At 44.3% G+C, this 24,812-nt stretch overlaps 1 protein-coding gene across 1 annotated transcript in view; it reads left to right on the top strand.

The window, feature by feature from the left end:
• Positions 1-24,812, top strand: part of CHMP4B (charged multivesicular body protein 4B) — a 52,023-nt gene that overhangs the window by 23,567 nt on the left and 3,644 nt on the right. Inside the window, exon 2 of the mRNA XM_027623484.2 lies at positions 22,735-22,912. Coding sequence (XP_027479285.1) covers positions 22,735-22,912 — 178 coding nt within the window. The remainder of the gene's footprint in view (positions 1-22,734; positions 22,913-24,812) is intronic.

A 24,812-nucleotide genomic window follows, 5' to 3' on the forward strand; every position in this document is an offset into this window, starting at 1 on the left:
GGATTTGCATTCAGGCTGTATCACTGACTACAATTTTGGGGAATTACTTAGCTTTCTAAGTTTCCATTTACATTCTTTTGCTATTGAAGGAGAAGGGAATGAAGATTTATTGAGCATCTATGATCAGGTGTTATACTATACAAGTTGCCTTGCATGTGCTGCCTTGTTTCCTCACAGTGGTCCAGTGAGATACAGATGTTATTATCTTTATTTTATATATTTGGACACGGAGTCTCAGAATGATTAAGTGACTTGCCCATGATCACCCAATTAATAAATCTAGGGAAGAGCCTTTTGGGAATGACTATTGTACTTTCTGAAATGGGATTTTTTTTTCATATGGATTCTGATTCAGTTAATGTTTGCTGAACATTTTTTGGGTGATAGGCATTATAGTTCATACCAGGATTATTTTATTGTCTTACCACCATTTTATAAATGAGGAAATGAAAGCTCAAGGCTCACCCAAGATAGCCCAGATTGTAGATGGTAGAGAGAGGATATGGACCCAGGTCTGCTTGACTCCTACCTCACGGTACCTCAGGATTGATGACCTGACTGTGGCCCAGTTGTTTTTGGCAGTTGTTGATAAAAATGAATTTCATTCCAGCATTAGAATTTGGTTAGCCCCAGGAAATTAATTACAGTGAGATTTGACCTGAATCACAAAATAATAAGATGTTAAGGGAGGGTGATAAGGAAGGGGTTTTCCCAGCCATTATTAGCTTGTCTGCTCAAAAGTTTTGCAGAGAACAGAAACAGAGAACTGCCATCACTGTTATATTCCCAGTAACAGATTCATTATTTGTTCTCTCATTGACCCTGGGAGGTAGACCAGTGGGTGTCTTGTGATTTCATAAACAGTGAGGACTGGCAAGGATAAAAGTCTCATTAGAGCTCTCCCAAAGTTATGAGGATCTCAGGCTGTTGTTGGGGTTTCTATTCCACTGAGATAGTTTAAGAACTTTTTTAGTAGTCAGACTTGGTTCAAATAAACTCTTATGTGGAGAAGCAATGATGGCAGGTCCTTGGGCAGTTTTTAAGTGGATGACTAGACCATAGACATTGCTTTTTCCTCTTTCATTCAAGTGACACATGGGCTTGAACACCTCATCTATGGCAGACGCTGTCCCCAGAAGGTTCATTGCACTCTCTAAGGGTATGCCAGTTACAGTATAGTGTTAGTGCTTTGAGGCAGCCTTCAGCAAGGAGAGGTACAGGAGCATGCAGACGTGTCCTCGCCTGGCCTGGGGAGAGTGGCGTGATTGAGAAGCTGCTGTCTGGATAGGCCTGCACGACCAGTGGGAGCTAGCCAGAAGGGTGAGAAGAGCATTTGAGGAGAACTGGAAGGCTGAGGAGGCTGCAGAGAATGAAAGCCAGTACAGGGTTTTCTAGGCCAGGGAGTAGAATGTTAAAGTCTGTGTTTAGAAAGGCCACTGGTGACAAGTAGAGTGGGGGTAACTCCAACCCCCATCCACACACACACTCTTCCCACTGCCTTCCCCAGCTCATAGAGCTCAACCATAACCTTGTGAGCAAGTATGCAACAAAATCCTTTTGCCCCAAAGAAACACGCTCAACATAGGGCTCTACCCTGGACATAGTCCACTTGCTCTTGGGTCCTGATTGCTCCCGTTGTAGGGAGGGCCCTTCCCCTGATGTGCTTAAGGGTTAGGGCTTAGGCTGAAGATTTGTGGGCAGAGAGGCTTTTTGAGCCTCTAAGGAAGAAGAGGCTGAAATTGCTTTCCATATTTCAGCCTTGATCCAGGTCCACCAGAATTGGGAGGGGTGGTAAATGCTGTGGGGGGTAAGGTTGAATTGTTAACTACCCAGCTCCTCAGTCAGGGAGGGTGAGTGTAGACATAAGAGGTATGTTCCCCCAGAGGTGAGGAAGTGCATGTATGTTTGTAAACAGGACTTTAGCCAAACTGCCACCCGATGCCCCTGACCCAGGTGGACTGGCAAGGTGCATGTAGAGGAAGAAATGGCCCTGTCCTTGTGAGATACCCTTGTGCTCCTCTTTTTTTGCCCTGAGATCCTTAGAACCTTTGCTATGTGTATCTGTCCACCATGGGACAGGATCTGTGACTGGGAAGAAAAAGGAAGAGGGAAGTTCTTATCTAATTCCTGGGGGGTAGGGTGACCGTATATAGATCATCCAAACCAGGACACTTATGAGAGTGAAAGGAGATGTCATTAATAACTTCTCTGGTCAGGTATCAACTGGGACTATCTCAGGAAAACCAGGATGTATGCTCATCCTATTGAGAACTTGAGGTAAACAGCCCAGCACAAAAGTTGCAGAGGGTCGAGAGTAGCAAAAAGAAATTTTAGTTCTGTTATTTTCCTGGAGGCAAGAATATCGGTTGTTGCACCAGTAAAGGCAGGCATGAAGGAAGTTGGGGGCCGTAGAGCTAGGACATGGGAATAGTAAGGAAGTAGACTTCCAAATTTGGTGGACCAATCAAGAACTCCTGATAGATCCTCATCAGGAGACCCTGGCTTTGGGAATGTCTATCTCCTTTTTCTCAAGCTCCCTCATTTTTAATTATTTGGGGAATCACAGACCCTTTTCAAAATCTAGTAAGTACAGTTTTCTCCCAAAACTACATGTACAATGTTTGTGAAATTTTGCAGGTTGTGGTAGGGATCCTGGACCCCAAGTTAAGAATCCTGTTGCAGCTTCTCTGCTGTTTTTCTCTACTGCTTCAATTCTTGGATTGGCCAGTTTGGTTTTAGTTGCAGGTGACAAAATGCCAACTCATCCTGGTAAGCCACTTACTCTGCGGAGGGAGGACTTACTGACATATGACTGGGAAAGGGCAGGGTGGAGCTGGTCTCTCTTTCGGCATGTTGACTCATTCTTACTTCCTCATGAGTCTGGGCTAGGGCTGCAGGCTGCTGTGTTTACAGCTTTGGACCCTGGCAGGGAAAGTATCACTACCTCCCTCCACTCTACTCTGGAATCTCCTAGCAAATTCCAGAGTAGGAATCTGATTGGCTCCTTGGGTCTTGTTCTCGTGACTAGACCGACCACAGCAATGGGGGGCGGCAGCTGTTCTCTGGCCCATCTTGGATCACAGGCCTACTCCACCCTAAGGCCAGGGAGGCAGGGTTTGTTTGTAGAGGCTTGGGGTTTGAGGAGGTTGATCCTCAGGAAGCAGTTGCCCCTGCACTTTTCTCCTCCTTCCTGGTAGAGCTCTCTGCTCCTGTTCATCCGTTCTTTCCCAGCTCTAGCAGGGCTTGTGGGGAAAAACTAAAGACCTGGGTTCTGGTCCTTGGACGACCACCCTCTACCAGGGGTCTACTGAACATACACCCTGCTTGTGCCTCCCTGGGTCTTAGTTTCCTCCCCTGTACAAACAGGGTTGGATTTACTCTCCAGAAGTGTGTTGTCCAGCCAGCCATCCCTCACCAAACACCTCGGTACTATGTACCGAGAACACTGAGATGGAAAGACAAGTCCCTTCCTCCCAGAGTTCACATTCTTACAGTGTAAAATTAGAGAGATGCATTAGGGTTCCAGGATGCTGAGGTTCTGTGCCTCCATTTTTTTGTGGACCAGGGAAGACTGTTCTTTCCCAGAAAGGCACCAGCTAACTGTGGCTCCTCTTGCTCTCCATTCCTTGGAAGCCGCCATTCAGTCAGGGAGGGTGATTTGTCTCTACCCACCTCATCATGTCTGATTCTAAAAAGAGAAAATGCTGGTTCGGTTTTCCCTCCTGCTTTGGAAAAACATTTCCTGGTGTTATTCTGCTGGCATTCCCCTCTCCCCACTTCCCCACAAACGACTTCAGCCCCAGACCTCTGTTGTCATCTCAGTTGCCAGGGTGCTTTCGTGCTTGTTCAGGCAGAGGGGGCTTTTGTTGGCATGAATTCAGCTGGAAGCAGGGGAAGAAAAGCCAACTGGAAAAGAAACATTTCATTCTAGCCTGGGAACGGAAACCAAGGGCAGGCTCTGCTTTTTCTCTGCCCTAGCCAAGAACCTGGTCACCCCAAGTGAGCCGGGATAAGAGCATATAGCCTGGGATCTGGTGGGTGGGGGAAGGAGTGCACCCCGTGCCTTTACTCCACTGGTGGGACCAGACCACAGTTCCAGTGCCAGGCATAGTTAAGTTGTTCTTAATAAATGTTTGCTCTTTTTCCTTTTTTTTTAAGATTTTATTTATTTATTTGAGAGAGTGTGTGTGTGTGTTAGGGGTGGGGCAGAGGGAGAGGGAGAAGCAAGACTCCCTGCTGAGCATGGAAGCCTAAAGCAGGGCTCAGTCCCAGGACCCTGGGATCATGACCTGAGCTGAAAGCAGACCCTTAACCAACTGAGCCACCCAAGTGCCCCAAATGTTTGCTCTTTTAAGTATAATTGCCTTTTCATGTCTGGGGATGGAGCAGAAATTGGCTGTTTTATTTAAGTTACTTTTTTGTTTGTTTTGATTAGATCGACATGTAAATGGTACATAATTTTAAAAGTGCTTTCTCTGGGGGCACCTGGGTGGCTCAGTCGTTGAGTGGCTGCCTTCAGCTCAGGTTGTGATCCCAGGTCCCTGGGATCGAGCCCCGAGTTGGGCTCCCTGCTTATCAGGGAGCCTGCTTCTCCCTCTCTCACTCCCCCTGCTTGTGTTCCCTCTCTAGCTATCTCTCTCTCTCTATCAAATAAATAAAATCTTAAAAAAAAAAAAGGTGCTTTCTCTGCCCTAGCCACTCTTTACCCCTCCCAGAGGCAACCAATTACAAGGCCCACAGATAGTCTCTGCAAATTACAAGCATATACCTGTATATCCTTCTGACACACACATGCATAAAATATTGCAATTAAGTTACCTTTGAATCCTTTACTCTTTACAAGAGCATGTAAGAAATTATTTAGATTGGACCCAGTGAGAAGTCCCTGAACTTCGTCTTCATTATATGGATTTAGGGAATGTTCATTTAAATTTGAGTCTTGAAGTACACAGCCCCACAGAAAGACCTTGAGAGAATAGTTTCTCCCTTCCTGTCCCATCTTCTCTCCCCTGAGTCACTAGTCTCTGAGAAATGGCATCTCAACCACCTGGTTGCCCCAACCAGAACTTGGGGGTTGTTCCTGACCCTGCATTTCCTTCCCCTACACATTGAAACAGGTGATAAACAGGCCCACGGAGTCTCCCTTCGTGATATCTCTTAAGTTCATCCTCATCCCTCTGCTGTGGCCTTAGTTCAGGCCCTTGAAATCCAAACTCTGGGTTATTGCTGTAGTCACCAGTCCTTTCTCCTCACAGCAGCCAGAGGGATCTTTCTGAAATGCAAATCTGATCACATGCCTGCCCGGCTTAGAATCCTTCAATGGCTTTCCTCTAACCCTGGGATAAAGTCTAGCCGCTCCTTCATAGGACCTACAAGCTTGTTCTTAAGTTTCTCTCTTGGGCTTTTATCTTTCCTTGCTCCCTCCCCCATTCTCTCGTGACTTTCTGTTCCTCCTGTCTGGGATGCGTCTCTCTTGCCTGTCTCTTATCATCCTTTAAAGTGTGTGATAACTGCAAAGGTTAGGTCCCCACCTGTGGGCTCCCCTAGCCCCCTGTGCCTACCTCTGTCATTATATCACATTGCCCATCTCTTTGCTGGTTTGTGAACTCCTTTAGCCTTGGTAAATGGTAATTTTTTTTCCCTGATCATTCTGGCTAGAAGTTATATTTTATTTATTTATTTTTTAAAAAGATTTTATTTATTTGACAGAGAAATAGAGAGAGAGCACAAGTAGGCAGAGTGGCAGGCAGAGGGAGAGGGAGATGAGCAGGGAGCCGGATGTGGGGCTCGATCCCAGGACCCTGGGATCATGACCTGAGCCCGAAGGCAGATGCTTAACGACAGCCACCCAGGCGCCCCTAGAAGTTCTATTTTATTGATCAAAGAGCCAGATTTTTATTTCACTGATTTCTGTTATTTCTGTTTTCTGTTTTCTTTTTTATTGAGATATAACTGACATATATTAGTTTCAAGTATATGACATATTGATTTGATAATATATATACTGTAAAAGGATCACCACAGTAAGTCTAGTTAACATCCATCTATATTCTGTTTTATTGATTTTCACTTTGATTCTCATTTCCTTTCTTCTGCTTACTTTGGGTTTTATTCTTTTTCTAGTTTCTTTACTTTTTTGGGGGGGAGAGAGCACGTGTGTTCAGGGGAGAGGGGACAGAGGGAGAAGGGAGAGACAATCCTAAGCAGGGTCCATGCTCAGTGTGGAGCTGTATGTGGGGCTCGATCTCATGACCCTGATCATGACCTGAGCTGAAATCAAGAATCAGATGCCTAGGAGCACCTGGGTGGCTCACTCGGTTAAGCGTCTGCCTTTGGCTCAGGTCATGATCCTGGGGTCCTGGAATCAAGCCCCAAATCGGGCTCCCTGCTCGGCGGGGAGCCTGCTTCTCCCTCTCCCTCCCCCCAACCCCTCTCATGCTCGCTTGCGTGCGCTGTCTCTCTCTCTCAAATAAATAAAAATAAAATCTTAAAAAAAAAGTCAGCGGCTTAACTGACTAGTCACCCAGGCACCCCTCTTTTTCTGGTTTCTTAAGGTAGAAGTTGAGGTCACTGATTTGAGGTCTTTCTTCTTTTCTAATATAAACATTTAGTGCTGTAAAATTTCCCCTAAGTACTGCTTTAGTGGTGTCCCACAAATCTTGATATGTTATTTTTCATTTTCATTCAGTTCAAAATACTTTCTAATTGGGGCGCCTGGATGGCTCAGTTGGTTAAGCATCTGACTCTTGGTTTCAACTCAGATCATGATCTCAGGGTTGTGAGATCCAGCCCCAGGGCAGACTCTGCGCTGAGTGTGGAGCCTGCTTAAGATTCTCTCTCTCTCCCTCTGCCCTCCTCCGGCTCAACTCTCTCTAAAAAACAAAACTTCTAATTTCTCATTTTATTTCTTTTTGACCTATGGGTTATTTAGCAGTATGTTAGTTTCCAAATATTTGGGGAGTTTTCCAGAGATCTTCTGTTTATGATTTCTAATTTAGTTTTATTGTGGTTAGAGAGCATACTTTGTATGACTTGAGTCCTTTTAAATTTATTGAGATTTGTATTATGGCCTAGAATGTGGTCTGTATTGGTAACTGTTCTATGTACACATGAACAGAAGGAGTATTCTGCTGGTGGTGGTGAAGTCTTCTACAGATGTCAGTTGGGTCAAGTTTATTGATTTTTTTTTTTTAAAGATTTTATTTATTTATTTGAGAGAGCGAGAATGAGAGAGAGAGCACATGAGAGGGGGGAGGGTCAGAGGGAGAAGCAGACTCCCTGCTGAGCAGGGAGCCCGATGCGGGACTCGATCCCGGGACTCCAGGATCATGACCTGAGCCAAAGGCAGTCGCTTAACCAACTGAGCCACCCAGGCGCCCTCAAGTTTATTGATTTTGAGCTATTCAGGACTTCTGTATCCTTTTTTTTTTAATTTTTATTTTATTATTATCTTTTTTATTTAAATTCAAGTTGGTTAACATATAATGTAGTATTGGTTTCAGGAGTAGAATTTAGTGATTCATCACTTACATATAACACCCAGTGCTCATCCCCAACAAGTGCCCTCCTTAATGCCCATCCCATTTAGCTCATCCCCCTACTCTCCCCCACCTCCAGCAACCCTCAGTTTGTTCTCTATAGTTAAGAGTCTGTTGTGGTTTGTCTGCCTTTCTGTTTTTATCTTATTTTGTTTTTCCTTCCCTTCCCCTATGTTCATCTGTTTTGTTTCTTAAATTCCACATATGCGTGAAATCATATGATACTTGTCTTTCTCTGACTGACTGACTTCGCTTAGCATAATACACTCTAATTCCATCCATGTTGTTGCAAATGGCAAGATTTCATTCTTTTTGATGGCTGAGTAATATTCCATTGTGTATATATACACCACATCTTCTTTATCCATTCATCAGTCAATGCACGAGACTTCTATATCCTTATTGATTTTCTGTCTGCTCTATCAGTTGTCAAAGAAGGGTATTGAAATCTGACTGTAATTGTGGATTTACCTGTTTCTCCTTGCAGTTCTATCCATTTTTGCTTTGTATATTTTAAAATTCTATTATTAGGTTTGTACATGTTTCTGATTGTTATATCCTGATATACAGAACTCTGTATGATTATGAGATGATCTTTGTCTCTGGTAATTCTTTGCTCTGAAATCTATTTTGGTTTATTAATTAATATAGCCATTCCAGCTTTCTTTTGAGTAGTGTAACCTTGGTATATCTTTTTTCCATCCTTTTACTTTTAACTTGTCTTTATGTTTGAAGTGCGTTTTTTGTGGACAGCATCTAGTTGGATTTTTAATCCAATCAATTAACATCTGCCTTTTATTATTTTTAGTTTATTAGAGGATTTATTTATTTGAGAGAGAGAGAGAAGGAGGGAGAGAACATGAGCAGGGGGAGGGGCCGAGGGCGAGGGAGAGAGAGAATCCTCAAGCAGACTCCCCGCTGAGCATGGAGCCCTTTGTGGGTCTCGAACCCAGGACCCTGAGATCATGACCTGAGCCAAAATCAGGAGTCGGACACAACCAACTGAGCCACGCAGGTGCCCCAATAACTTCTGCCTTTTTTTTTTCCCCCAAAGATTTTATTATTTGTCAGAGAGAGCACAAGCAGGGGGAGCGGCAGGCAGAGGGAGAAGCAGGCTCCCCGCTGAGCAAGGAGCCCAGTGCAGGACTCAGTCCCAGGACTCTGGGATCATGACCTGAGCCGGAGGCAGATGCTTAACCAACTGAGCCACCCAGGTGTCCCCTTCTGCCTTTTAATTGAGGCATTTAGAAAGTTAGATTTTATGTGATTATTGATATGGCTAAATATAAATCTGTCATCTTGCTCTTTTTTAATTTGTCTCATCTGTTCTTTGCTCCCATTTTTTTCTTTTTTTCTGCCTTATTTTGGATTAAGTGTTTTTATGATTCCGTTTATCTTTTTTGTTGGCTTATTAGCTATAATTCTTTGTTATTTTTAATACTGTAGAGCTTATAATATACATCTTTAGCTTAATGTATTCTACTTTCAAGTGATATTGTCACCTCACATATAGTATCTGAACCTTACAGTAGTACACTCTCACTTCTCCCATGGCTCATGTGCTGTTGTTGTCATGTTTTACTTTTGCATATGTTATAAACATAACTAATAAAATAAACTACACTATTTTTTGTTGTTGTTGTTTAAAGAGATTTAAATAATTAAAAAGCCTTACATGTTTATCCATGTATTTATCCTTTCTGGTGCTCCTCATACCTCTGTGTAGAGCTGTATTTTCATCTGGTATCATTTTCCTTCTGCCTGATTGATTGGATGTCATATACAAATTTTACCTTATTGGGTATTAGATATTTTTATATTCCTATATTCTTTTTTTTTAACGACTGGTTTTTTTTTTTAAAGATTTATTTATTTGAGAGAGAGAGACAGATAGTGACAGAGATAGCAAGAGAGAGTACAAGCAGGGAGGAGAGGGAGAAGCAGGCTCCCCCCAAGCAGGGAGCCCCATGCGGGGCTCAATCCCAGGACCCTGGGATCATGACCCGAGCGAAAGGCAGATGCCCAACCGACTAAGCCACCCAGGTGCCCCTGTATTCCTATATTCTTAAGCTTTGTTTGGCATTAGTTAATTTTGTTGGTAACAATTTGTGTTTTTGGGTCCTGCTTTTAAAATTTGTTAGGTGGGCCCAAAGCAGGGCTATTTATTCCCTACCATCGAGACAAGACCCTTCTGAATACTCCACCTAAAGCCCCATGAATTATGAGGTTTTTCAGTATGGCTGAGGAGCAGGTACTATAACCAGCCCCATGTGAGCGCCTGGTACTGTTCTCTCTAATCCTTTTGAGAGGTTCTTTCCTTGGCCTCGGATAGCTTCTTCACACTTGTACTGATGAGTATTTTGCTGGATACTCGAGGGGACTGCAGATCTCCAGGAGTTTGTGTTGTGTGTTCTCTTTCTCTCTCCCTCCCCGTCACCTCCTCCAGCTTTGTCCTTTCTGGTACTCTTTCTCCTGTGGACTCTAGCCTCTTTGGTCTCTCTAGACTCTCAGCTGTATCTTGTCAACTAGGGAAGCCCGCCAGGCTCTGCCTGGGTTTTCTCTCCCTGCACTGAGGCCTAGGAAACTCTCAAAGCAATAAACTAGGGCAGTTGTCACCTAGTTTATTTCCCATTTCTCAGGGATCACTGACCTTTTTGTACCTGATGTCTAGTGTCTTGCAAATCATTGTTTCATTTTTCTTAGGTAGGAGGGTAAGTTCAGTCCCTACCATTTTATCTTGGCTAGAAGCAGGAGGAATGTGGATTTGGATCCTGACTCTGCCAGTTATTCACAAGCTTTGAGAGGTTAGTAAGTTACATAATCTCTCCAGCCTCAAATCTCCTCATCTATAAATGGACTAATAAGACTAATTCCTTATTGTAAGGATTAAATGAAGGAATAAAATACAAGACTCTAAACAGGTGTGTTAACTCAGGTTGGTATGTGTGAAAAGAACACAGGATCAAGGCTGAGCTCCATCCAACCACTTGGAATTGAGAAGAAGAGAGAAAGGATCTAGAAAAACCCAAGAAGAAATGATTGTGGGAGCCAGGGAGCCAGATTCTAGGGTATCTTCTAAAACTAACAGGAGAGAGGCATTTCAGAGAGAGGAGGTCACCGGTGCCAGAACTTACAGGGAAATGGAGAGTGAGGGCATCTAGCTTTACATTCTAACTGTAATTAGCTCTTCTCCCTGAATGACATATATGAGTGACATCTGTGGCTAGTGCTGAGCATGAGTGCTGACTTCCTCCACCCAGCTGGAGCAGCTGAGTGCAGAGGCTAGAAGTAGTCTATGATTTTTCTAACACAATTTGTGAAACCAGTTAAAAGAGATACTGCTAATTTTATTGGACAGGAAAAACTTGATTATGTGAAATACTCAGGAAATGGAGTGTATTGCTGTTAATTACATTTTCAAGATCACACAGGGTCAGTCAGAAAAAGCCTTTTGTGTTTTAATCAGTTACTGGAAATTTCAGAACTATACAGGTTCATATATTATTAGACCTGGAGGAACACCTTAGAGGGAGCATCTAATCCACCCTTCCTGTGCCCTTGATGAGGAGTCTGAGCCCTAAGAGGGACTTACTCAGTGACATAATTTGATCATGACAGATTTAGATCAAGAAGCTAGATCGAGGATCACAGGACCCATGTTTCAGTTTCTCTCTAGACACAAGTCTCCCCAAGAGTAGTGGAAAGAGGGGCACCTGGGTGGCTCAGTCATTGAGTGTCTGCCTTTGGCTCAGGTCATGATCCCAGGGTGATGGGATCGAGTCCCACATCGGGCTCCCTGCTCCGCGGGGGGCCTGCTTCTCCCTCTCCCACTCCCCCTGCTTCTGTTCCCTCTCTCGCTGTTTCTCTCTCTGTCAAATAAATAAATAAAATCTTAAAAGAAAAAAAGTAGTGGAACGAGCACTGTCCCAGGACACAGGGCACCTGGCTTGGGTTCCTCCTTGGCCATTACCTCTAACTTTGTAACCTTGAGCAAGAGTTGTTGAACCTTTGGTTACTTGTCTTTAAATTGGGAATAACCTTAATTGCCTGAAGGCAAGGGGTTGTCCCAGATAATTCGTAACAGTTTCCTCCAGATCTAAGATTAATGTCTAGTGTTACAGAGTGGTCAGGACATGTAAATGAGTAACATGGCCATGTTTATAAGAGTGGGCAGTGGTGGGCACTGAGGTGAACTAGAGACTATGTGCTCCTTCTAAAAGGATGGCTGCTACTTAGTTCCATTGGATTATTGCCAGAAAATTTGCATTATCAAAAGGAAGCCAAAAATCTGGATTTTTTTGTGTGAAATATGTAACATTCAAATTTATGTATTAAGACATGGAACAACTAAGACATATCTTTGGGTTGCATGGGTGCTCAGTTTTAGTTTCTGATAGCTATTTAAATGAGATTCTTCTGAACCTTGGCCCAAAGCACAGGCTGTCTGACTGTGGCCCTCAATAACTAAAGGCAGATGACCTTCCTTCCTGGGATCCTAGTTCCCCCATCTGGCCCTGAGTTACCCTTGTCACAAGAGCTACTCCCTGGCTGCCTGCTGTATCTGGGAAGTGAAACACCTCTTCATCCTGCCCAAATTGAACCCAGCTGCAGCGGAGCCCTGGAAAGCCATCAGCTGCCCTTTTAGGAACAAGAGGAAGCAGCCACACAGGCTTTGCACTGTTCCCCTGGGTGGGCCTGACTTCGCTTGGCCATTTTCTCTTCCTTATGGCCTGGGCCACTCCCACTGGCCCAGTCTGGATGGAACAATTTGCTGCTTACTCTGGGTCTGTGCTACTTTCTCTCAGATGTAGTCACAAGGGAAGGCCCTGGGCTCACTGTCACTTAAACAAGCCCCTGGACTCTGGTTTTAAAGCTCTAGGCATCGTGGGATGTCTGGCTAGCTCAGTCAGTAAAGCATGTGACTCTTGATCTTGGGTTGTGAGCCCCATGTTGGGTGTAGAGATTACTTAAAAAAATAAAAAATAGAGTTCTAGGCATCCCGACAGGAGTTAATACAGGAAAAAAAAAAGGTAGGCAAGTGACAGAAATTTGAGAACCTTTACCAAGTTCTTGTAGCTGTAGTCCCTATAATAGTTCTATAATATAGAGGGAAGGTTATTTAGGTCTTGGGAAAAGATCTAGAGGACATTATGGGGTGAGAGGACAGAGGGCAGAGCCCACTGGCCTCACAGAAGAAATGATAGGGCAAAGTTGGGCATTATGGAGTACCCCCATCTCTTTTCCTTGTGTCAGTGCTAGTATTAGGGGCACAGAGATGTAGATTCCACTCTTGAGGAGCTCAAGACCTAGGGAAGATACAGGGCAGGCATGAGGGAAGAAGATATCCTTTAAAACAGAAAACAACTCATTATAGTCTCCCCAACTATGTAGAATTGTCAACCTACATTACATGTAAGTAATAGAGGACATAATTTGATCATGACAGATTTAGATCAAGAAGCTAGATCGAGGATCACAGGACCCATGTTTCAGTTTCTGTCTAGACACAAGTCTCCCCAAGAGTAGTGGAAAGAGGGGCACCTGGGTGGCTCAGTCATTGAGCGTCTGCCTTTGGCTCAGGTCATGATCCCAGGGTGATGGGATCGAGCCCCATTAGAGGAGCTAATAAAATGGTTGGATTTTATCACATATACTTTTAACCAATTTAAAATCCACTGGAAAAAAAATTTGTTTTCAGCCAAAGGCTTTTACTGCCTACCCTCATAGATTACCAGTTAGTCAGGTGTTTCTGGGCAGACTGAGCTGCCTATGGATGCCCTTGGTGCCAGACTGCTAGCTAGCTTGTGGAGGGTGGGGAAGGCACAGGAGGCTCTCAGATCCCCAGGCTCAGGCAAAAGTGGGCCAGCTGCCTGCTCAGTACAGGGTAGATGTTCCTCCATGGAGTAAGAATACGCCCTTTGCAGATAGGCAGCTTGGCACTGATCCCAGGCCTCCTACTGTCTAACCATATGACTTGGGCAAGTGATAAACTCTTTGAGCCTCTATTTTTATATCTATTAATGGGGGCAATAACAGTACTTACTTTATAGGGCTATTGGGAGGATCCAATGAACATGTAAAGCACCAGTCGTGGTGCCTGCTACCCAAGAAACTCCTTATGTTAGCTGCTGTTCTATATTATATTTTTCTCCACTGTGCCACAGCTGTATACTATTTCTGGGAGAGACACATTGGGCTAGGGGGCTAGAGGGCTAGGGGGCTGGGGGCTAGGGGGAGGAACAGCACAGGGAAAAGAAGATACAGAGATCCCCAGGGAGAATATCAGACACAGGCAAGGAGAGAGAGGCAGGTTAAAGAAGTGGGCAAGATGGAGAGAAAGCTCACATTTATTGAGTATTTTCAGAGAGATTATCCTTCTCATTCATCTTTGGGGTAGCACTATCACTCCCATGTTCCCATTTGATGAAGAGGTGAAATAACTTACCCCAGGCTAGTGGCAGAGCCAGGATTCTGACACCAAGCTCCATGTTCTTTTCTCTCTGCTCCAGTGCTGGTATGCATCAGCCGAGACAAAGGATGATGAAGCTTATGTTGGCTGAGTAATCAAGGTGGTTTTAAATTGCTTTTTTCCCAAGCTGTCTTTTTGGGGAGGAGGGCATGGTGGTGGTAATGGTAGTGGTTCTCTTTCTATTAAAACAGGCTCTGAGAAGCCCTGTAGTTAATAATAAGACCAGTGACCAATATTTACTGAGCACTTGACCTTTCTGGCCCTGTGCCAGGTGCTTCACATACGTATGTCATTTTAATCCTCACAATAACTCTATGAGATGAGTATTAGTATCTGAGAATTAGTGAGGTTCAGTAATTTCTCAGGGTTTACTTGATAGTGGAACTGAAACTCACAGCTGAACAGCTGGACTCCCTAAATGACCGTGTTAACTTGGCATGACCCAGCATTTCCTAAGGTTGTTCGAAGGTGTCTTATCATGACTTTATCTGACCTCTGCAGAACGTACTTTCTATGTGTTGTTTAAATGATTGGGACATTTAAATGTTGTTTAAATGATATATAATGTTAGGGGTGCCTGGGTGGCTCAGTTGGTTAAGCGACTGCCTTCGGCTCAGGTCATGATCCTGGAGTCCCAGGATCGAGCCCCACATCGGGCTCCCTGCTCAGCGGGGAGTCTGCTTCTCCCTCTGACCCTCCCCCCTCTCGTGTTCTCGCCCTCATTCTCTCTCTCTCTCAAATAAATAAATAAAATCTTTAAAAAAATAAATAAATGATATATAATGTTAGATTGTTAATTGGGAGGCTTATTTCTTTCATATTTGTCCCCATTAAACAGATAAAGGGCTTCTTTCTTTCTCTCTAGAATTTTTCCTTGCAGTGAGTACTGTACTCCCTGTGTGTTTGCTGATGAAGTCAGCAGGGTTTCAGACTCTACTTGCCTGGTCATACACAAGTACTTATTTTGCCATCTCTAAATGGAGCACATTAGCTCCAGGCCACGGAGAGCAAATTAGGGGAACAGGGAGATACATCACAGAGAAGGAGGCTGCTCTGAAAAATGCCGTCTGCACCTCTCGCCTGCACTCTTCAGCTGCGTGGGCATAAATACAGCGTTCCGGGGCTTTTGCAGGATGAGGCCCTCTTTTCTGCAGGTGAGCCTCAGGATACAGAGTGAGGATGGACACAAAACAGCCTCTGTCTGGGCTTAAAGGCATATTTGGGTTTCTGAGACCTTTCTGTAGCTCCTGTAGATCCCATGCTATTCCTGCCACTTTTTTTTTTTAAGGTTTATTTATCTATTTTAGAGAGAGAGAGAGAGCATGAGCGTGAGGAACAGAGGAGGAGAGAGAATCTCAGGCAGACTCCACACTGAGTACAGAGCCTGACTAAGGACTCAATCCCACCACCCTGAGATCAGGACCTGAGCTGAAACCAAGAGTCGGACGCTTAGCTAACTGAACCACCCAGGCGCCCCGTGCCACTTCTCTACAGGGTAGAGAAATGAGAGCCCAGCCCCGACCCCATCTTCTGAAACTGTGGACAGGATCAACAGTACCCATTTAGGGAAAGTATTCTGGAACCAGGCAGATGTTGGACCTTTTTTCCATTCTTTTTTCTTTTTCTTCTAACTGGGGACTTCGGAGAGAATATTGGTAGCTTTCTGGTTCTTTCATGTGTCAGCATGAGCTTTTAAATGGGTTTTGCAAAGGGCAGAGTTTGGAAATTGAATGAAAGAGCATTAAGAGACTATTTTCCTTATGGTGGGGGAACTGCTGATTTATTTGTAGCAACTTAATTTGGAGATAAGAGAGTTGAGGTGGTGGAAGGAGCCCTGGCTGTAGACCTGGGTTCTAGTACTGATTCTTTCTCTAACTCCCTATGTGATGTGTCACCTTTCTGGGCATCATTTTTCCTCAGTCACCTAATGAGACAGGTCGGACTTCAGGTTCTCTGAGAACACTTCAAGTGTGCACCCCTCCCCCTTTGATGCCAAAATTGTAACTCATTTAGTTAGGGTCTGGCAGGACATTTGATGCCATGTCACGCAGGGATGCTTACTAATAACCGTCCCTGTAGGACAATGGCTTTCTTTGACATTGGTGATTAACTTGGTTGTTTTGATTTGGGGTCTTTTCTTGCCCACATTCATGGGACAGATGACAGGTGACCCCAGCACAGTGACTAGTGGCTTGAAGGCCAGATGTGGTTCTCCTGGCTGTGAGGGTACCCTGAACATCTAATTACTCATGGGCGTGATGAGCAGGAACGCCTGAATGATTGCTAGATGCAGGCAAAGCAGGGCTCCCTCAGCTTCACTCGGCTGCATGCCTGCCAGTAGTCTCCGCCATGACCAGCCTGCTGGTTCTTCAGAATTCCCACTTAGTGCTGCATTTGTGTGTAAGTGTCCTCTGGATTGTGTTTGTGTTTGCTGTGTGCTGAGATTGGAAAAGGAACGGCACTCTCCTCCTTCCCTCCTCGTCCTTGTATCTTCTGCTAGATGAACTCAGATGTAGAATCTTGGGTCTTTGAAAGGACACCATCATTCATTCATTCAGTGAGAGGATGTTACTGGGCGCTCCTTCCCACCAGTGCCGAAATCTCTCTGTACTAGTCATGAGTGTACAGTTACGACTTTTTAGCATCTGTTGAGATGCCCTGGGTTCGTGGCTCCTATACTGAATGCCCCCAGACCAGGGCAGGCAGACTTGCCCCTCAGCAGCTCTTCAAAGAGAAGTCAAGTGTGCCTTTGCCTGAGAGAAAGGAGCATCCTATCTAGTTGTATTGAACTGATGTGTTCTCTGAAAATGGTTTCTGTATAGTCACTAACGGGTTCCTTGCAGAAGGAGTTTCTAGTCTTGGGTGAATGTCTTTTCAACTGGTGTCTCTGTTTCATAGGTTATCTCTTTTGTATTTTTCCTCCAAATAGCTATTTAGAGTGTCTAATGAAGCAACTGTCTGGAGACCAATGTTTATTTCAACATGGTTGGAGTTGTTTTTGCATCAGCTTTCAGAGCCAATAAAGCTGGTTATTAGATTCTGTAATTGCTGCTGTAATTACTCTCTTGGAACCGGCAGAGGCATAATTAAATATGGAGATTCCAAGGACTATTTTTTTCCATCTAAAAGCAAACTCTCTAACTTCTGTTGGCCTGAGTTAGATTTCAACTGTTAAAGCCACTGTGTTTATGAATGACACTGATGTTCTTTGACAGGAAAGGGATTTCTTTGGATACCTCTTTGAATATTTGGTTTAGATGAACTCCTTGTAACCCAGTACTTGTTTTTATTTTTTTCATTTCCCCCCAGTTTTATTGAGATATAATTGACATAACATTGTATTAGTTTTACTATACAGTGTAATGATTTGATGTATGTATGTATTGTGAAATGATTACCATGATAAGTTTAGTTAACATCTATCACCTCACACAGTTACACTTTTTTTCTTATAATAAGAACCCAGTACTTGTTTTTTTAAACGCAACCATCTGGAATTTGGAGATGTATAAGGCAAGACACTAAGAGCCAGCATATGTTTATGGAAAACATTGGGCTCAGCCCTTTAAACTTTGGCTACATATAGAAGTAGATTCCTGGGCGCCTGGGTGGCTCAGTTGTTAAGCGTCTGCTTTCGGCTCAGGTCATGATCCCAGGGTCCTGGGATCGAGTCCCACATTGGGCTCCCTGCTCAGCGGGAAGCCTGCTTCTCTCTCTCCCACTCCCCCTGCTTGTGTTCCTGCTCTCACTGCCTCTCTCTGTCAAATAAATAAATAAATAAAATCTTTAAAAAAAAAAGAAGTAGATTCCTGTGGTCAGAAATAGGGTTGGGATGGATATTTTACTTTAAGTGTAACAGTATGCAGGAAGAGAGGCATTTTACTCCTTTAGTTTGCCCTAAGTTATACTTTACCACTCTGCCACATGTTTCTAAAGTATAGAGTGGTTCAGGTACTATGAATATTTAAGTTTACACATACTCTTATAGCCCAGATGGTGATCTCATGTCTAATTTCTTTTTTTTTTTTTTTAAGATTTTATTTATTTCAAGAGAGAGATCGCACAAGCAGGAGGAGGGGCAGAGGCAGAGGGAGAGAGAGAATCCCAAGCAGGCTCCACACTCAGCGCAGAGCCTGACACAGGACTCAATCCCACAACCCTGAGATCACGACCTGAGCCAAAACCAAGAGTCAAATGCTTAACCACTGAGCCACCCAGGCGCCCCCTAATTTCAATATTACATTAGGGGCGCCTGGATGGCACAGTCAGTTAAGTGCCGACTCTTGGTTTCAGCTCAGATCCTGATCTCGGGGTCATGAGATCAAGCCCTGCTTTGGACCCCACGCTCCATTGAGGAGTCTGCTTGAGACTTTCTCTCCCTTGCCCTTTGCCCCTCCCCCGCTAAAATAAATAAATAAATCTTTTTTGGAAAAAAAAAGATCACTCATGAACCACATATGAAGGGAGAAAATGAATAGTGTACACTTTCTCTTTGGAGTTCTTAACTAGTTGAGAAATACACACAGGAGTTAGATTGGGGTAAATAAATCAGCTGTCCCTGCCAGGTACCATCCTGGAGAGTTCACTACATGGAGAGGAAGACTGTGTGAACCCTGCAGGCAGGAGGGGAAGTCCTAGAGGGCCAGGCTCTTTGCTCAGGCCATTTTCTTCCTCTCCAAGAGCACACCTTACAATGAGGATGGAGGGAAGGGCAAGTGCTTACAAAAGTTGCTGTTTTATGGGCCAGGAGGGATGCAGGGAAAGAATCCTATCAAATGATTGTTTTAGCTAGTGTTTCAGTGAGACATTATCATTTCTCCTTTGAGTCAGAGGGACACAGGAGATAAAATATGGGTGTACCACACATGAGGAACCCTGCATAAAATACATGAAAAACTTAAAATACAGATGAAATTAGAGATTCAGTTTAATATATATGAAGTACTTATTGTGTACCAGCCATTGTGCTGGATATTGGTCTTGTAAACGTGAATAATATAAACATTTCATTCATGGGGGGACTTGCTTCCTTCTAATATGTTTGGGTATTTGCTTCCAGATCATTTATTGCTTGGGGAATTTTATTTTTATTTATTTTTTTAAAAGATTTTATTTATTTATTTGACACAGAGAGAGCGAGCATGAGCAGGAACACAAGCAGGGGGAGTGGGAGAGGGAGAAGCAGGCTTCCCGCCGAGCAGGGGGCTGGATGCGGGCATGATCCCAGGACCCTGGGATCATGACCTGAGCCGAAGGCAGATGCTTAACGACTGAGCCACCCAGGCGCCCCTGCTTGGAGAATTTTAGAAGTAATGTGGAGGTCAGAGAAATGTAAGATTGGCATACAAGGAGTCACTGTCAGTTGAAAATGTAGGGAGGGCACCTGGGTCGAGCCCCTGCTCAGTGGGGACTCTGCTTCTCCCTCTGCCCCTCCCCCCCACTTGTGTGCTTGCGCACATGCACATGCTCTCTCTCAAAAATAAATCTTAAAAAAAAAAAAGGATATGATTCCTTAAAAAAAATGTATTAGAGAAAAAAATTAAAGCAGTTCTAAATCTAATATGTTAATAGGGAAAGAATAAATTTGGTTTTAAAAATCAGAATGTAGGGGCGCCTGGGTGGCTCAGTCGTTAAGCGTCTGCCTTCGGTTCGGGTCATGATCTCAGGGTCCTGGGATCGAGCCCCGCATCAGGCTCCCTGCGGAGCAGGGAGCCTGCTTCTCCCTCTCCCACTCCCCCCTGGCTTGTGTTCCCTCTCTGGTTGTGTCTCTGTCAAATAAATAAATAACCTCTTAAAAAAAAATCAGAATATATGGGGAAACTGGTGCTAAACCATTCATGAACACCCTGCTTCTGGGTTGGGGTTTCATACAAAGCAGAGCAGCTCCCTCTCTGTGATTTATTGAAAGTCAGCCCTCTACGCAAGGGTTTGGGGGAAAAAACAAACAAACAAACCAAGAACAAAATTTGAAGAAAAAGACAAAAATCAGAATGTAGCTGACTATGTAAAATCAAGGCTCCTGCTACACTCAGGACACTGAAAAGCAGGGCTGGTGTGTCATCTCCTTGTTCATTCTTGAGAACTGTTCCAGTGTCACTTCCATCATTCTGAGCCTGTGTGGGAAGAGCAGAGACCTGAGGGTTTAAACTGACCAGTGCTTGAGCCCTCCTCTCTCCACATAACAGCAGTATGACTTGGATGGGCCACTTCACCTTTCCGATCCCCAGTCTCTTTGTTAGTAATAGATCTGGGATCTCTGCCCCGTGACTGGGTAAGGAAGATTAAATGAGAAGGTGGATGGGACTGCCACAGCTTGCTTACCACACAGTAGGCAGCCAGACACCTTGTTCACTTTACTCAGGAACATGGCAGACAAGTTTTTATGAGCTGGGCTATGCCATGGGTGGTGGGGATGGCTGAGGTGGACCTGGGAAAGAGGCATCTGTGGGACATTGGCCTGAGAAAACTTGAGACTCATTTGTTGATTAGGATATGTCTGAGTTTGGGGTGCCTGAGTGGCTCAGTTGTTAAGCATCTGCATTCGGCTCAGGTCGTGATCCCGGGGTCCTGGGATCGAGCCCTGCATTGGGCTCCCTGCTCAGCGGGGAACCTGCTTCTCCCTCTGCCTGCTGCTGTGCCTGCTTGTGCTCTCTCTCTCTCTGTGTCAAATAAATAAAATCTTTAAAAAAAAAAAATCTGAGTTCGTTTCTGTGGAAAGGCAACACAGCACCAAGGAAGGTACAAGGAAGCAACCCCAGGCCCTGAGCACTTATATACCAGGGTATCTTCCCTCTGCCATGATAGTCAGTGGCAAAGGTATCCCAGAACCCAGCCTGTGGTGACAACCCCAGTCCCTTGCAGGATCTTACAGGCCATATCAAACCCCATGGAGGCTTTGTCGTGTGGGTATAGGGAGCTGTTGAGGGTTTTTAAGCAAAGGAATGACATGGATTTGCACTCCATCTTCTGTGTTCCCACAGTCTCCTTGACACTCCTCACTGGACTGGATGGCCCCTCCAGGGCAGGATCCTGCCTTTTTTATTAAGTGGAAGACATAACATTTATAATGGCAGAGTCCATGCTCTGGGGTTCCACCCTTGGCTTAATCCCTTCTGCCATCTGATGGCACCACCTGATGACCTGAATTACGTAACCTCTCTGAACCTGTTTCCTCATCTGCTAAAAAGGGTGGTCATTTCTACCTTAAAGAGTTTCTGTTTTGTGAGGTACTTACATAGCATGTATGACTTAGTATTAGCAGGTGAAGGTGTTTAGAGTCTTGGGGACCTTGGGTATGACTGCAGGTTAGATTTCTCGAGGTTATAGGTCATTCACACAGGAATCAAGGGAGATAGGTTGAATGTCTTGTCAACTTTTAAGGAGGCACATTTCATTGTTCTTCAGATTTTTTGCAATTTCTCATTAGCCTGCTTTATCCTTTGGCTGGAAGAATTTTCCTAGGCTAATAGGAAGCATGAGTAGAAGGAGCATGGGACCTGTTCATGTGATATATGGAGAAACCACAGCCCTGTAAGGAAGATGATTGCATGTCCCTGAGAGCCTGCTGGAGATGGCTGTGGTTTGGAGCCCAGGGACATGGTGGAGCATGTGTGTGTGTGGGTACATATGTGTGTTCATATATATGTCTTAAGACTAGTAAGTCTTAAGACTTGGCTGTCCAGGCCAAGGTAGGGGCCCATTCGTTCTGGCCTTGATGCCCATCTGAGATGTGTACTAAAGATATCTTTAGGTGCAAAGAGGGGAGTTGAGATGATAAGGGGGAGGCACCTTGGGTTGTGAGTAGGGAGATGTGCTTTTGGCTCCTGCTGTGCCACAGATTCACCTCAGTCAAATTGCTTGTCCGGACTGGATCTAAGAACAAGATGATCTCTACAGCCTTAACATGCCGGGAAGCACAGATGGATGATGACATTGACTTGACCAAATGGTCGCACTCTAGATTCGCCCCTGGCAGGGAATTCTGTCTTTATTTTAGTTGTGTTGTGTTCTCTATGATAGAGAATGCTACAATAACCATCTTTAGGCATGAGGATTTTTGCTTTTGTTGAATAGTTTCCAGAAGGAAACTGCTGGGTCATAGGGCAGGAACGTCATTATACCTGTTGCTGTGTGTGGCCATGTTGCTTTTCAGAATCAGTATATCAACTTACAGTTGTCAGCTATGTGTGAGAGAGCATTTTAGCCCTAACTTATCCAGTATTTAGTATCATTATTATTTATTGTTTTTATAATTTAGCTGGCATAAAATGATACTTTAAAGCTGCTTTATAATAATTAGAGGTGTTGTTTTTTGGTGTCCACTATGTTTAAGTTGTGCTAGGTGTTTATATTCTCTCACTTCTCACAATGAACCTATCGGGGAAGCTAAATAGCTCACCTAAATCTGTGAGCTGGGATTTGAACCTAAAGCAGCATGGCCTCAAAACACATTCTCTGTCTCGGTGCCTTTCCATGCTTTGATTTGTGGGGGTGTGGTTACACAGTATGAACTTCAGCTTGTGTGCTTTGCTGCACTTGGAAGTATGTGAATTTTGTATAGTTTTCTTAGAAAATTGAATATGTTCTTTGTGTAGAAGACATTATTAACCTTGTGTTACAATGGAAGCAACAACTGAGGTGCATTTATTACAATTAGGGCGAAGACTCAAGTGAACTCTAGGATATTCTGGTGTCAGGCTCTCTGAAACTGTTTTCTCCCCCATGCAGCGGCCCTCCAGGCCCTGAAGCGCAAGAAGAGGTATGAGAAACAGCTAGCGCAGATCGATGGCACACTGTCAACCATCGAGTTTCAGCGGGAGGCCCTGGAGAACGCCAATACCAACACTGAGGTGCTCAAGAACATGGGCTATGCTGCTAAGGCCATGAAGGCTGCCCACGACAACATGTATGTGGATACCCACTGGTGGGGGGGGGGCACCTGTGTGGCAGGGCCTCAGTCCCAGGACATGGCCTTGGGCGACCCTTTGATTTATCCACTCAAAACCTGAGTTTGTTTTAATTTGCATTCTTTTTTGGAACTCCATTTATTTATTTTTATTTATTTTATTTTTTTTTAAAGATTTTATTTATTTGACAGAGAGAGACACAGCAAGAGAGGGAACACAAGCAGGGGGAGTGGGAGAGGGAGAAGCAGGCTTCCCGCAGAGCAGGGAGCCCGATGCGGGGGCTCAATCCCAGGACCCTGGGATCGTGACCTGAGCCAAAGGCAGACACCCAACAACTGAGTCACCCAGACGCCTCTGGGAACTCCTTTTAGAATGGATTTTGTACCCTATTGCCTAAAGACACAGATCTCAGGGTGCCTGGGTGGCTCAGTTGGTTAAAAGGCCAACTCTTGATCTCACCTCCGGTCTTGATCTCAGATCACTTAAAAAAAAGAAGAAGATTTCATGGAATGAAACAGTATTTCTGAGTAATTCAAGGTTATTGTGATGAGCAGAGTTTCTAGCTAGAAAGATCCTTAGAAAGTCCTTTCACCCAGGCCCCTGATTATCAAGGTGGGGAAGCTGTGTCCCAAAGAGGGGAGGTGCCTTGCCGTGAGTTATGGATGAGCTTGGATAGAACTGGGATTAGAATCAGTGTTCATGTCTTTTTCCTGATGCTGTCAGGATCCTGAAAGGGCTTTGGATCTCTCTGTTCTTATATCTGCTTTTGATGGAATTTTCTGGCTCTCTCAGTCTTTGGCTGTCATATTAACAATGTTCTTGGGGTGCCTGGCTGGCTCAGTCAGTAGAGCATGTGACTCTTGATCTCAGGGTTGTGAGTTTGAGCCCTAAGTTGGGTGTAGAGATTACTTCAAAAAAAAAAAAAAACAAAACTTTCAAAACAGTGTTTCTGACCTCAGCGAGCCTTCCCTTATGTGGCTACTTCTCATGTACAGTGGCCTAAGAAACTAGATAACCAAACTTGTTACGGTTGTAATTACAGGCTAGGGTAACACTAAGTTCCAAATGACGGCCTCTCCCATGAACAAATTGTGCATTTGTTGTAGTGCTTGGACTTGGCAGCATATATTTGGGGAGTGTTTAAAGTCCTTTTTTACTTCCTTGGGGGTACTCAGCCATGTCAGGGATTGGCAGAATGTTGCCTGTGGGCCTACCACCTATTTAGTAAATAAAGTTTTATGGATACACAGTCGTGCCTATTAATTTACATATTATCAATGGCTGCTTTTGTGCTACATAGCAGGGTGAAGTGTTCATGACAGTTTGGCCCACAAATTCTAGGATATTTCCTACAATGGCTGCTTTTGTGCTACATAGCAGGGTGAAGTGTTCATGACAGTTTGGCCCACAAATTCTAGGATATTTCCTATTTGGTCCTTTACAGGAAAAGTTCACTGATCTCTGCTCTGGAAATGTGGGGTTGCAGGAAAATATCCTTTAAATAAGTGAGGTATTACCTGAGGGTAGATGTTCATTGGGCTGAGCTTCCTAAGATAGGTCCACGTCTGCTCCATTTCTATGTTCTCCAAGATGCCTAGCGAAGGGCACATCTCAGTAAACCGCTGTGCAGGCTTTGAAATACATGTGTATGTATTATACTGATTAGTTGTATGTTTGTAAGATTGACAGTGCACAGAAAGTAATTCTGCATGTTTGCCTTTCTTTTGGGCCCTACTGGAGGAGCTGTAAGTGCATGTGAGTAGAAGGGAAGGACCTATCAACTGGCACAGCTATGTTCTGTGATCTGCGATTTTATCTCTCCCTGTACAGAGTTACAGAGTTGCCCTTGAGCTTGAAGAAGAGCTATTGGCCCAGGAGTTAAAGTCCTGTAGTCTCATT

The sequence above is a fragment of the Zalophus californianus genome, chromosome 8, assembly GCF_009762305.2.
Source record: "Zalophus californianus isolate mZalCal1 chromosome 8, mZalCal1.pri.v2, whole genome shotgun sequence".
In the NCBI taxonomy this organism is placed as follows: Eukaryota; Metazoa; Chordata; class Mammalia; order Carnivora; family Otariidae; genus Zalophus; species Zalophus californianus.